Source organism: Carcharodon carcharias, chromosome 9 (assembly GCF_017639515.1).
Source record: "Carcharodon carcharias isolate sCarCar2 chromosome 9, sCarCar2.pri, whole genome shotgun sequence".
Taxonomy (NCBI): Eukaryota; Metazoa; Chordata; class Chondrichthyes; order Lamniformes; family Lamnidae; genus Carcharodon; species Carcharodon carcharias.
Window position 1 is genome coordinate 82266428 of NC_054475.1, and position 12806 is coordinate 82279233.

The 12806-nt window shown below is 43.7% G+C and overlaps 1 protein-coding gene across 3 annotated transcripts in view; it reads left to right on the plus strand.

The window, feature by feature from the left end:
* Positions 1–12806, plus strand: part of dock11 (dedicator of cytokinesis 11) — a 274194-nt gene that overhangs the window by 173696 nt on the left and 87692 nt on the right. For all 3 annotated transcript variants that reach the window (XM_041195297.1, XM_041195295.1, XM_041195296.1), the window contains 3 exons: positions 3916–4098; positions 6561–6674; positions 8619–8834. In XM_041195297.1, the coding sequence (XP_041051231.1) occupies positions 3916–4098; positions 6561–6674; positions 8619–8834 (513 nt within the window). The remainder of the gene's footprint in view (positions 1–3915; positions 4099–6560; positions 6675–8618; positions 8835–12806) is intronic.

The following is a 12806-nucleotide window of genomic DNA, read 5'->3' on the forward strand; positions in this document are numbered from 1 at the left end:
GATTTAAAGGTGATATGATCAAGGTGTTAAAAATGTTATAAGAATTTGATATAATAGATATGGAGAAATTAATTCCTCTGGTTGGGGAGCCCAAAACAAAGGAATAAAATCTTAAAATTAGAGCCTGGCCATTCAGGAGGGAAATCAAGAATCACTTTTGCACACAAGGGGTAGTGGAAATTCTCTCCCCAAAATACTGCAGATCTGGGAGTCAATTTAAGGAGAGACAGTGGTGTAGTGATAAAGTCACTGGATTGGTAATCCAGAGGCAGTCTAGTGCACTGGTGACATGGGTTCAAATCCCATCGGCAGCTGATGGAATTTAAATTCAATTAATAAAATCAAATTGAGCAGCTTCCTGTTAGCATCTGATTTTGATGCCAAGATCAGCATCATGGAAGGCATTGGAGAGCATGGCTGAAGAGGTTGGTGCCAGCAGCCAGCACTGTTTCACTCCTTGAGTGACTGGCAATGGGTCAGAAGACTCACCCTCACCCAGGACACATACCACCACTCTGTCCTGGAACTGTCAAACCATTGTGATGAATTCCTCAGGGCAGCCTTATATTTCCATTACCTTCCAAAGGTCCTCGTGGCTGACTGTGTCAAATGCCTTGGTCAGGTCAACAAACATGGTGTAGAGGTCCATAGTCTGTTCTTGGCATTTCTCCTGAAGCTGTCTAACTGCAAACACCTTATCAGTAATTCCTTTCCTGAAATGGCGCTGATACTCTGGCAGCAGATCCAAGTCAAGGTGTTGCATTAAGCGGTTCAGAAGGATTGTGGCGAAAGTTACTGGAGATGGAAAGGAATGAGATTCCTCTATGATTGTCACAGGATTGGTGAGTGCCTTTCTGCTTGGACAATGGAGTCATCTTTGTATTCTTGCAGGATGACTCCTTGCTCTCACATTGACTAAAGAGTTCAGTGAGCTTCTTGAACTGGCATTGGCCTCCAGCCTTGTAGACCTCAGCTGGGATAGCTTGAGCTCCTGGAGCTTTGCCTTTAGACAGGAATTTGATTGCATTCGTCATTTCTAACAGTCCGAGAGGGGCATCAAGAGGACAGTTGATGACAATCTGTGCCAGCTGTTGATTGCTTCTTCATTGATGGATGAAGGCCGATTGAGGGTGTAGTGCTTTCCATCTTGCTAGTATTTGGCCGCCTTCTGTGAGCGGTGTTGACCCATCGGCACCAAGGATTGGTAATAAACCAGTAGACTGCGGGCTGTGGACAGATTTCAGAGCAGTGTAGAATCTGTTCCAGTCTTTGTGGTCTGCATATGCCTGAAATTCAGCTACTTTCTGATTCATCTAAGTATCTAGCATCTCTCCAGGCCTGCATTGGACAGTCCTGTAGATGTTTTGGAAGGTATTGTGCTTGGATAATGATGACATGTCACTGAGGTAAACCCTGTAGAAATGATGTTTCTCCTCCAGTAGTTTCTGGATTACCTCATTGTTTTCATCAAACCAACCTTGATTCTTATGAGAAGTAGGTACAAGGGACCCTGGAGCAGTAAAGCACATTGTACCCCTGAAGGTCACCCAGTCATCCTCAATGCAGTGAGTGTCCATTTCCGCTGTACACAGGTGACTCTTGAGTTTCCCTGAGAGAGATTCCTTCATGACTGCCTGTTTGAACCTTGGGACATTGAGATGCATCTGGACCTTCATGCCCTGAGGGTGTCTAGTGGGATAGATTTCGATGTTTAGCTTTGAAATGATAAGACAGTGGTCAATCCAGCAGTCAGTGTTGCACATGGCTTTCGTTACGCACACATCCTGCCTGTTGATGCCGCAGTTAAATAGAAACAATGCATAGAACAGGAGCGTATCCAAGACATCTTGTTGCAATTAGGGAAGTGGAAAACTGTGCTGGTGACTTCAGCAAGAGGAGGCCATTGCTATTAAAGCTGCCAACCCCAGTTTTTCCAGTGACCCCTTCCCATGCCTGGTGACCTGCATCAACTCTTGCGTTGAAGTCAGCAAGAATGATTAGTTTGACTTTGGCACGGCAGAAATCAAGGAGCAGGGGCCATCAGAGACTTCATCAGGTTCAATCATGGTGCACACTGATGAGAATTGTTTGTATATTGATGTGCGATGGGTATTTAAGCGCCATCAAACAGTCAGTAACACCTTGGGAAGGCACGTTAACTTAACGATGAAATGATTCATAACATCAAAGCCTACACCAGCTTCGTGTTGTTCTTTTTCACGGTCACTCCGAAAGAACGTGTAACCTACACCGCTTTCCTTAAGCTGACCCTCCTCAGTTGGACGAGTCACACTCAGGGAAGCAATCTGGACGTTGTACCTCGCTATCTCTCTACTGACAAGAGCAGCTCTTCTCTCTGGTCTGTCAGCTGTGGCATTGTCCCATGAGGGTGCACATCTTCCAAGTCCCAATGGTAGCCGTTACCACCTTTACTTTCTTTTTTGAAATTGACTTACAAAAGTGTTGATGGGACCCCTGCCAGTTGTGGCCTGCTGGCCAGGGAGGTGAAGCAAATAACGCTTAGGGCAACCTCCCTCCTACTGGGGAGGTGAACAGTGTGGTCCTGAAAAGAGCTGCTCAGTCACTCAGGGCTGCTGAGTTCTACTTCTTCTTCCCCCCAGTGAAAAACCACTCTATGGCCTGAGCCACCTGTGTGCAGGTTCACGGCTACAGCTCCCAGTGAACCCACACTTGCTACATCCTTCAGCCATCACCACAGGACTTGTAACAGATAAGTGATGGATCACAGATGATAGAAATCCAGGATTTTGACCTAGCGACAGTGAAGGAATGACATATGGTTCCAAGTCAGGATAGTGTGTCGTTTGTGGGGGAAATTGCAGGTGATAGAAAGATGTTAAACCTGACTTACGCGTAAGTTGGTCTATAGTGAAGGAGAGTTACACATCATCAACCTCACTCTCTCATCCTGACCTACCTTGATCCAATGACAAGTTGAGTCTAGATGGCTGGAGATGGATCTGGATACAATGGGTGACCAGGAGACCATGGCGTCTTCCACAACACAGTGCTGACACACCTTCAAGACTCTTGGACCTTAGGTTGGTCTCAACTATCCAGTTTGCTGGAATCAGTCTTTGCATGCCAATGTAGACAAATCCCAAAGTTGCCAAGGTTAGGAGACCTGAAGGCTACCCTCACCTGGTTTGGTTCACCTGTTGAAGTGGTTTATTGGGGGTGTTACCACTGTCACATTCTGACAACTACTTGAAAGTTACAGACCAGTTAGCCTTACATTTGTCATAGGGAAATACTACAATCTATTATTAAGGAGGTTATTGCAGGGCATTTAAAAAATCTTAATGCAATTAGGCAGAGTCAACATGGTATTGTAAAAGCAAATCGTGTTTGACTGATTTATTAGAATTCTTCGAGGAGGTAATAACTTGGATAAAGGGGAACCTGTAGATGTGGTGCACTTGTATTTCCAAAAGGCATTTGAAAATGTGTCACTTTAAAGGTTACTTTGCAAAATAAGACCTCATGGAGTAGCAGGTAACAAATTATCATTGATGGAGGATTGTATAGCTAATAGGAGTAGAGAGTAAGGATAAATGGGTAATTTTCAGGTTGGCAAGCTGTAACTAGTGGAGTGCCACAGAGATCAGTGCTGAGGCCTCAACCACAGTCTATATCAATGACTTGGATGAAGGGACTGAATGTATGGTTGCTAAATTTGCTGATGACACAAAGATAGGTAGGAAAGTAAGTTATGAAGTGGACATAAGGAGTCTACAAAGGGATACAGAGAGGTTAAGTGAGTGGGCAAAAATTTAGCAGAGTATAATGTGGGAAAATGTAAACTTGTCTGCTTTGGCAGAAAGAATAAAAAAGCATCTTTTGAAATGCTTTGATATTCCCTTTTCTTTTCCACCCTTACCCCCTCCACTCCAGTTCCCAGCAACGTTTTTTAAAGGACGGGACAGTATCTGCGCCACCTTCTGCTACGAAATCCTGAAAGGTTGCACCTCGAAACTGAGCTCAACTCGAAGCGAGGCCTCTGCACTCCTCTACTTGCTGATGAGGAACAACTTTGAGTACACCAAGAAGAGGAGCTTCCTGAGAACCCACCTACAGGTCAGTCCTGACTGAAGTACTTTAAACCCAAAGCTTAGTTCTCGGCCCAGCACAGGTCATACTTGCAAGTATCATACCCAGAATCCCTGCACCGTGAGATATCCTTTCAGACTGAAGGAAGTGTTACATGAATGCAACTGTGTTATAATGTATCCACAGATGCAGCAACACCGTTCCTAGCTATCTAATTATCCCCTGCTCAGCATCATGGCAAGGGTGTTGCCATGATGATTTTTATTACACATCTGATGGACTCTGATTGCCATGCCATTTGGTCACTTTCCCAGATGACAGTAGAGTATCTGCTGTAGCTCAGTTGGTGCATTCTGTGTCACAATGTTGTAGGTTCAAGTCCTTTTTCAGAGACCTGTGCCCCAAAGGCCACTCCAGTCCAGTACTGAGAGTATACTGTCCTGTCTGAGATGTTAAACCAAGGTCCTGTCTGCCCTCTTAGGTGGACGTGGAAGATCCCATTACACTAGATCAGAGAAGAGCAGGGGTTTATACTCAGTGTCTCTCAACCAGCACCTTTTCAAACAGATTATCTGGTGACTATCACCTTGCTGTTTGTGGGAGCTTGCTGTGCACAAATTGGCTGCTGTATTTGTTACATTACAACACTGACTACACTTGGAAAAGTACTTCCCTGGCTGTAACGTGCTTTAGGGTGTGCCGAGGTTATGAAAGGCACTATATAAATACGAGTTATTTATTTCCTTCAAATGACCAGTGCAATTCAGTGCTTATTACTTAGCCAAGTGGCAACCCCATGATGACTGATATGGTAAAAGCAAAATACTGCAGATGCTGGAAATCTGAAACAAAAACAAAAAATGCTGGAAAAACTCAGCAGGTCTCACAGCATCTGTGGAGAGAAAGACAGAGTTAACGTTTTGACTCCGTATGACTCTTTCAGAGCTAAAGAGAAGTACAAATGTGGTGAAATATACACTGTTTAAGGGGAGCTGAAACAGATGAAGCTGGATAGAAGGCCAGTGATAGGTGGAAGCAAAGGAGAGATTGCAAAAGATGTCAAAAACAAGGTCAATGGGGTGTTAATGGTTAATGACTAATATGGTGGCTTTCAGCCTCACTCTCATGCTTTGAGCTGAACACAGCCCACCCCAGTTACAGTGGTAGATAGTGCCAGGCACAGCATAACCATTTGCAGTTCTGATTAGCACCAGGCTCTGCCTTTGCCCTCTGCCTTCCCCAACTCAACCTCCATCTCCTCCCACGCACTCTTTCCCACAGCCTTCAGCCCTGTGCCCTCTTCCCTGCTTCTATCTCTCTGTCTTGTTCACTCTCTCTTCCATAATCCTTCCCCCACTGAGCATGGGGAAGCACAAGGTGATGTTCCGGCAGACAATGCTGTTACAGTTGGTGTCCCTGTAGCTCAGGCACTGGGAGGTTGATGCCTGCTTGCCCAGAGTCTTGCATTTACATCGCTAAAGCCAATTCCCTCATCCTGATTGGCCAAAGGGTGAGCTAGGATCCACCGGTCTCCTATGAGCCATATGATTGGCATATCAAATGTAAACATGTCTTCACCCAGTTGACTGAGGGGTTAAAACTTAGTTAGTGATCTTAAGTTCAACCAGGAAGTGAGCTGTAGTCTCACTTATCTAACACTGACACTGCTCATGGAATAAAGTGGTGCCATCTGATCTAACCTTAGCCCATCTCACACTAATTCACCTTGTGCCATCCAATGGGCTTAAGTAGGGGTAGACGATGATGTAGTCATAATGTCACTGGACTAGTAATACAGAGGCCCAGGCTAATACTCTGGGGAAACATGGGTTAAAATCCCACCGTGGCATTCAATTAATAATATCTGAATTGAAAGCTATTCTTAATAATGGAGACCATGAAACCCTATCATCGATTGTTCTAAAAACCCATCTAGTTCTCTAATGCCCTTTAGGGAAAGGAATCTGCCATCCTTATTGACTCTTAACTGCCCTCTGAAATGGCCTAGCAAGCCATTCAGCTCAAGGGCAATTAGGGATGGGCAACAAAAGCTGGACTTGCCAGTGATGCCCACATCCCATGAAAGAATAATTTTTTTTAAGATTGCAAGAAAATTTGATAAGTGACATCCAGAAAAGAAAATGTCAGTATTCCAGCCATTTGATTGGAGCTGAAAAGCTGCAGAGACCTCTTCTAGAGGGCAAAGTGGAGGGAGCAGAAAGAGGGGTCGACCTAGGTGTAGTTGGATGACAGACATCACAGAGTGGATGCAGACGAGCTACAGTGGATGTGTGAGGATTTTGCAAGAGAGACGAGCGTGACATATCATGACAGCAGATCTCCTGGTAGGAGTCGCCCCAAGCAGCAGCAACATCCAAAGGATTTCAGCTGGTGAAAAATGAAAAAGAATCTTTCTGTTGAAGAGTTTTAAATTGTTGGAGATTTTGTACATAAATGATATACAATGTGTAGTTTTATTTTTTTTCCAGATTATAATTGCAGTAAGCCGGCTGATAGCTGACGTGGTTCTAACTGGAGAGTCTCGGTTCCAGGACTCGCTCTCAATTATCAATAACTTTGCCAATAGTGACAGGGCTCTGAAGGTATGTGTGGGTTTCTCTGCTTTAAATGTAACACAGTGTGGCATGTGATGTAGAGCAGATTGTTTCCTCAGCTGCTGTATCTCTGCTATCAGTGCAAGTTAAGTCCCACCTGACCCCGCATGCTCTTGTTCACAAATACAAAAGAAACCTTGAAGTGAATTAATATTCAGCTGTCTGTTAAATTGAAACTTGCTCAATTATCTATTCAGTGCTGCCATGAATTTTCCCTGCCATCTCCCTCCCTGTCCAGTCTTATATTTAGATTCATTGCCTTTGCATGAAGTGTTTAAATTTAAACTTCCACCCGCACCCCCCCTTCCATACTTGAAGCAGGTAACATGCAATGATGTTTAGAGCACAATTTTTTAACATATTTACACTTTGGTGAAAAGAAAAATCCTTCTGTAAATTTATAGAAGGGCAATTGCTAACCGTGGAAATGCTCTGTCTTTCTGCACAATGTAAGTACCTTACGTCGGATATTACATAGGATATACGGCACAGAAACAGGCCATTTGGCCCAACCAGTCCATGCCATTGTTTATGCTCCACTTGAGCCTCCTCCCAACTTTCCTCACCTAAATCTCTCATCGTAACCATCTATTCCCTTCTCCCTCATTTGCTTGCCTAGCTTCCCTAAAATATATCTATATGTCAATACTTTTCACTTCAAGCATTCCCTGACATAGCGAGTTCCACATTCTCACCACTCCATGGGTGAAGTTCCTTCTGAATTCTCTATTGGATTTCTTGGTGACTATCTTATATTGATCTTTCTCCAACATGGATATCCACATGTTTCTGGTCTCATCCATGTTAATCTTCTCCACACCCTCTCCAATGCTTCTATATCCTTTTTATAATATGGCGACCAGAACTGCACACTCCATCATACAGTCTGCTGTGCTTTAAGAAAAGCCCCACCACAACCACCAGTACCTTCTCAGGATAATTAGGGGTGGACAGTAAATGCTGGCTTTGCCAGCGATGCCCACATCCTGAGAATACATTCTTTTTGAGTGGACAGGTACTTAAGCCAGGTCTGTCCCCAATAATGAATCCTGATACTCTTTATTTTAAGTAGAACATAAGAATTTAGGAAAAGGAAAAGCCTGTGGACCCAAAGCCCTTCCTTACAGGGTACCACTGCTATCCTTGAAAATGAGTGTGTGCTCTGACTTGATCTGAGCAGTGCCATGGGTGATTGCCTGACACCATCTGCACTATTGCCTGACCTTGTCCCTGGTTCAGTGTCTCTGCTGCTGAAACCCTCCTGTGCGTTTGCTACTTCCAGACTTGACAATTCCAATGCTCTGCTGGCTGGCCTCCCATCATCTTCCCTCTGAAAATTTGAGCTCATTCAAAACCCTACTGCCCATATCCTAACTTGCACAAAATACCTTTCACCTATCAGCCCTGTGCTTGCTGACCTACTTAAGCCCTCAGCCCAACAATGCCTCAGATTTAAAATTCATATCCTCACGTTCAGACCCCTCCATGGCCACTCCCCTCCCTACCTCACTCTCTCTGTGATGTCCTCCAGGACTCCAATTCTCTGTGATATCCACTTCTCCTCAACTGGCCTCTTGTGCATTTACCACTTCCGTCAGCCTATCATCGACAGTCAAGCCTTTAACTGCTTATGCCTTAAACTCTAGAACTTTATCCCTGAACCTCTGTGGCCCTCTTCCCCTTTATTTCTTTAAGGCGCTCCTTAAAGCTTACTCTTTGACCAAGCTTTTGTCCAGCTAATTGGCTCAATTTCAAATTCTGCTTTCTATCATTCCTGCCAATTGCTCTGGGGCATGTTATCATATTAAAGGTGCAATATAAACACTTAATGTTTATCATGTGTGTGTGAATGGGCCTGGTTCCAAAGAAAGATGAGCAGCTGGTCATACCTTTTAAATTTTTTAACAGCCCATTTCTTTCATCCTTACGCAGGCAACTGCTTTCCCAGGTGAGGTGAAAGATCTGACTAAGAGAATTCGCACGGTATTTATGGCCACTGCTCAGATGAAGGAGCATGAGAAGGACCCCGAAATGCTGGTGGACCTTCAGTACAGTTTAGCCAAGTCGTATGCCAGCACACCTGAACTCAGGAAGACTTGGCTTGGCAGCATGGCGAAAATTCACTTGAAAAATGGAGACCTGTCTGAAGTGAGTATCCCACACATTAAAATAGAGCATGCAAATGCATTTGAATCCCACCAGGACACATACAAAACATTTGGAAATAGGAAGCTAGCGTCGGTAAAAGAGACCATGAAACTATCAGGTTGTTGTTAAAAAAAATCCAACTAATTGCTGTACTTACCCAGCCTGGCCTATAAGTGACTCCAGTCCCAAGCCAACTCCTGGAGGCCCCACAGATCAGGGCTGATGTGCAGCTCGTGTCCCCCTGAGGTGATGGGGCAGACCTTTTTGGGTACAGTGCTGCTCTCTCCAATCCAGGAAAGGGGGAAGAAAAGGAACCCTAAACACAACCTGCTCTCCCTGCACCTGCCAGGTTACCACATTAATTCACTGTTTTCAAAATGTAAAGAAGAAGACACTAGTTATCATATGATGCTCAGTTCATGGAATGTCAGAACACTTCTGGACAACAATATGAGGGCAGAGCGCAGAACAGCCCACATTGCCAGAATGCTGGGGAGGTACGCTATATCAGAGAAGTACTACCCCAAGACAAACTCATTATCCTTGGTGATTTCAATGCCCAAGTGCCTGAATACCACGATATTGGCAGAGCAAACTCCAGTGGCCAGCTCCTGCTCGCTAAGTGCAACGAGTTTAACCTATCCATCACAGACAGTCTTCCAGCAAACAGAAAACTGAAAACAACATGGATGCACCCCAAATCCAAACTCTGGCACATGTTGGACTACACTATTGAGCAGAGAGGCCTCAGGGATGTATGCTCTACCCATTCCCTTCGAGGTGCAAAAGGTCTGACCATCAGCGAGAATTGTGTCTTTGAAGATAAAATCTAAGATGCCCCAGCACAGAGTCAAGCCACAAAGGAAGTTTGATGTAATTCTTCTTAAAGACATAGTCAAGAGACAAGAACAGGAACACAAATTAGACACAGGAATTTATGAAATCCCAGAGGACAAATTCCCATTGAAGATTCTTGGAAAAAGTTAAAAGATATTACTTATTGCATGGCATCTGAGGTCCTAGGATTTGTTAAATGGACGCACCAAGACTGAGTCAACAACAAGAACCAAGACATAGGCAAGCTTCTAGACGAATTACACGATGTTCACAGGTCTTACATATCTGACACATCACCATTCAGAAACATCAGATCAAACTGCTCAAACTAACAGAGATGAAGAATCAATGGTGTTAAATCAGGCTGATGAGCTTCAAGCAGCTGTTGATAAAAAGAACCTGAAGGCTCCACATGAAGGTCTGCGATCAGTCTCTGGCCCCAAAACCAAGGGTATGACACCCATCCTCTCAGCAGATGGCAATCAGCTCCTAATAAATAAGCATGAGATTCTCTCTCGTTGGGCAGAACACTTCAGCAATCTCTTAAGCAACACTAGTGTGCAATGATAACATTGAGCCATTTCCACAGCACCACACTCTGAAAGAGTTTGCTCTCGATCTTCGCAAGCAGAAGTCACTAAGGCCATAAAGCAGCTCTTTATGGGCAAGTCGTTGGGAACTTTTGGCATCCCACCTGAAATATTCAAGTATAGAGGGCCTCACATGGTTAGGAAACTCACTAGTCTCTTCTGCTTAATCTGGATCTAGGGTGCTGTGCACCAAGACTACAAGGATGTCTCCTTAACTCATCCCTACAAACAGAAAGGGAGAAAGCCCACCTGTGACAGTCATCAGTATCATTTTTCTTTAAACAGCAGGAACTAATTTGAACTTCCCAGGCAATTGCAATGCAATCCTTAACTGGGAACTTCCGGGGGTGGCAGTGTTGTTCCCCAGTGCAACTTTGGGGTACCGCCCAGGTGAACTGCCCCGGAACTCAGATGTTATGGACCATGATCTTTGCAGCACATCAAATTCAAGAAAACCGCTGTGAACAAAACAAGGACCTCTATATGGTGCTCGTTGACCTGGATATTATTGGTTGCATTTCCTGTCACCAACAACAACAAGCAAGGCTGTGTACTGGCTCCAGCTCTGTTCACCATATACTTTTCACCCATGCTACAGTATGTATTCAAAGATCTTGACACAGGAGTACACATTCAATTCAGGATAGATGGCAATCTCTTCAACATGCAAAGGATCAAAAGTTTGAACAAAGGTTATTGAACAGCTACTGAGTGAACTCCTGTTTGCAGAAAGTTGTGCTTTCCTGGCACATACTCCAGAGGACATTCAGGATAGATGGCAATCTCTTCAACATGCAAAGGATCAAAAGTTTGAACAAAGATTATTGAACACCTACTGAGTGAACTCCTGTTTGCAGAAAATTGTGCTTTTCTGGCACATACTCCATACTCCTGTTTTTTGGTCCATCTCCCCTAGCCCCAGGACACTTGGGCCTGACAATAAGCCTGAAGAAGACAGATCTTGTATCAACCCACCCCTGGCCACGTACTCCAAGACCCCATAGTCATTGTCAACAAAACTCCCTCCCGTTCAGTACAGAAGATTTGCTGTCTTGGAAGGATCCTCTCCAATAACACTATGCTGCATGAAGAGATCAGCTATTTTCTGACCAAAGCAAGCTCAGTGGGTGACAGGCTCATTCACAGAGTTCGGAAAGAGCATGGAGTTTGTCTGAAAACAAAGATTAAAGTCTACCAGGCAATTGTTCTTACATCACTTCTTTATAGGAGTGAGACACGGATAACCTACTAGCATCACATAAAGCAAGTAGAAGCATTCCATCCTGACTGTCTGAGATCCATATAAAACATCAAGTGACAGGACAAAATCTCCAAGCTGAACATGGACATGCACCACAGGATGTCCCAAACTTACCCATAAAGACAATCTGAAAGCCAACCACAGAGCTTGCAAGCTGGATCCCAATATATTGGAAAAAAACAACCTTGGACAGACCTAAATGGAGAAGTCCCTGTCATCAATCGATTTCGAGATTTGAGAACAGAGTCAAGTGCCTTCAGGACAAGCGAGCGCAGTGCAAAGACAATGCCTCCACCCATCCCTCCTACACTGACTTCATAAGCAGGATTTGCAATCGCTTGTGCCTAATGTCACATGAGGTGACATCAACCTAGACTGTAAACCAGTATTTTTCATTTTTTTGCTGAACATTTATCTGTTGAAGTGACAGAAGAATCCATCATCAATGCCTAACAAAAATCTATCAATAATAGTTTTGAAATGTTCAGTTGATCCCTGACATCTGTAGGAGAGAGTTTCAAATTTCCACTATCCTTTGTGTGAAGAAGTGCTTCCTGATATCATCCTTGAATGGCTTAGCTCTAATTTTCAAGTTATGCCCCTTTGTTCTGGACACCACCACCAGCAGAAATATCTCCCTATCTACCCTATCCAATCTTTCAGTCATCTTAAGTACTTCAGTTGGTTCAGCCCTTGATCTTGTATATCCGAGAGAATGCCAGCATAGTTTGTGCCAACGTGTGTGCAAAAGCTGATCATGTGTTGAAACCAATTATATATGACAGATGTTTTATCTTTATTAGAGCCTCCATTTAGTTCTTACTGAACTGATAACCAAAGCATTTGACTAGGCCCAGTCAACTGGTGCACTGATGTCATTCTATTGATTTATTCCTTTATGTAAGAGTTTTTATTTATTGCTGTTTGACAAAACCTACATTTAGATAACCAGTGAACATATTGAAGAGAGATTTAAACAAACTTAATCTATCTAATATTCACAGTATCACTTCTGGTCCAGTTGGTACCAGCCACCAATGCAAATTTTTGAAACTGCTGATTATGTCAGAATGTATCAGCTGGGTATTTTTTTTTATAACTTAAAGAAAGATTTGCATTTCTCTAACCCCTCCTTGACCTTAGGATGTCCCAAAATACCTCACTGTCAACAAGGTGCCTTTGAAGTGTAGTCACTGTTGTAATGTATGGAATATGGCAGTCAATTTTCACACAGCAAACATGACCAAATAATCTGCTTTTGTGATTTTATTTGTGGGATAAATG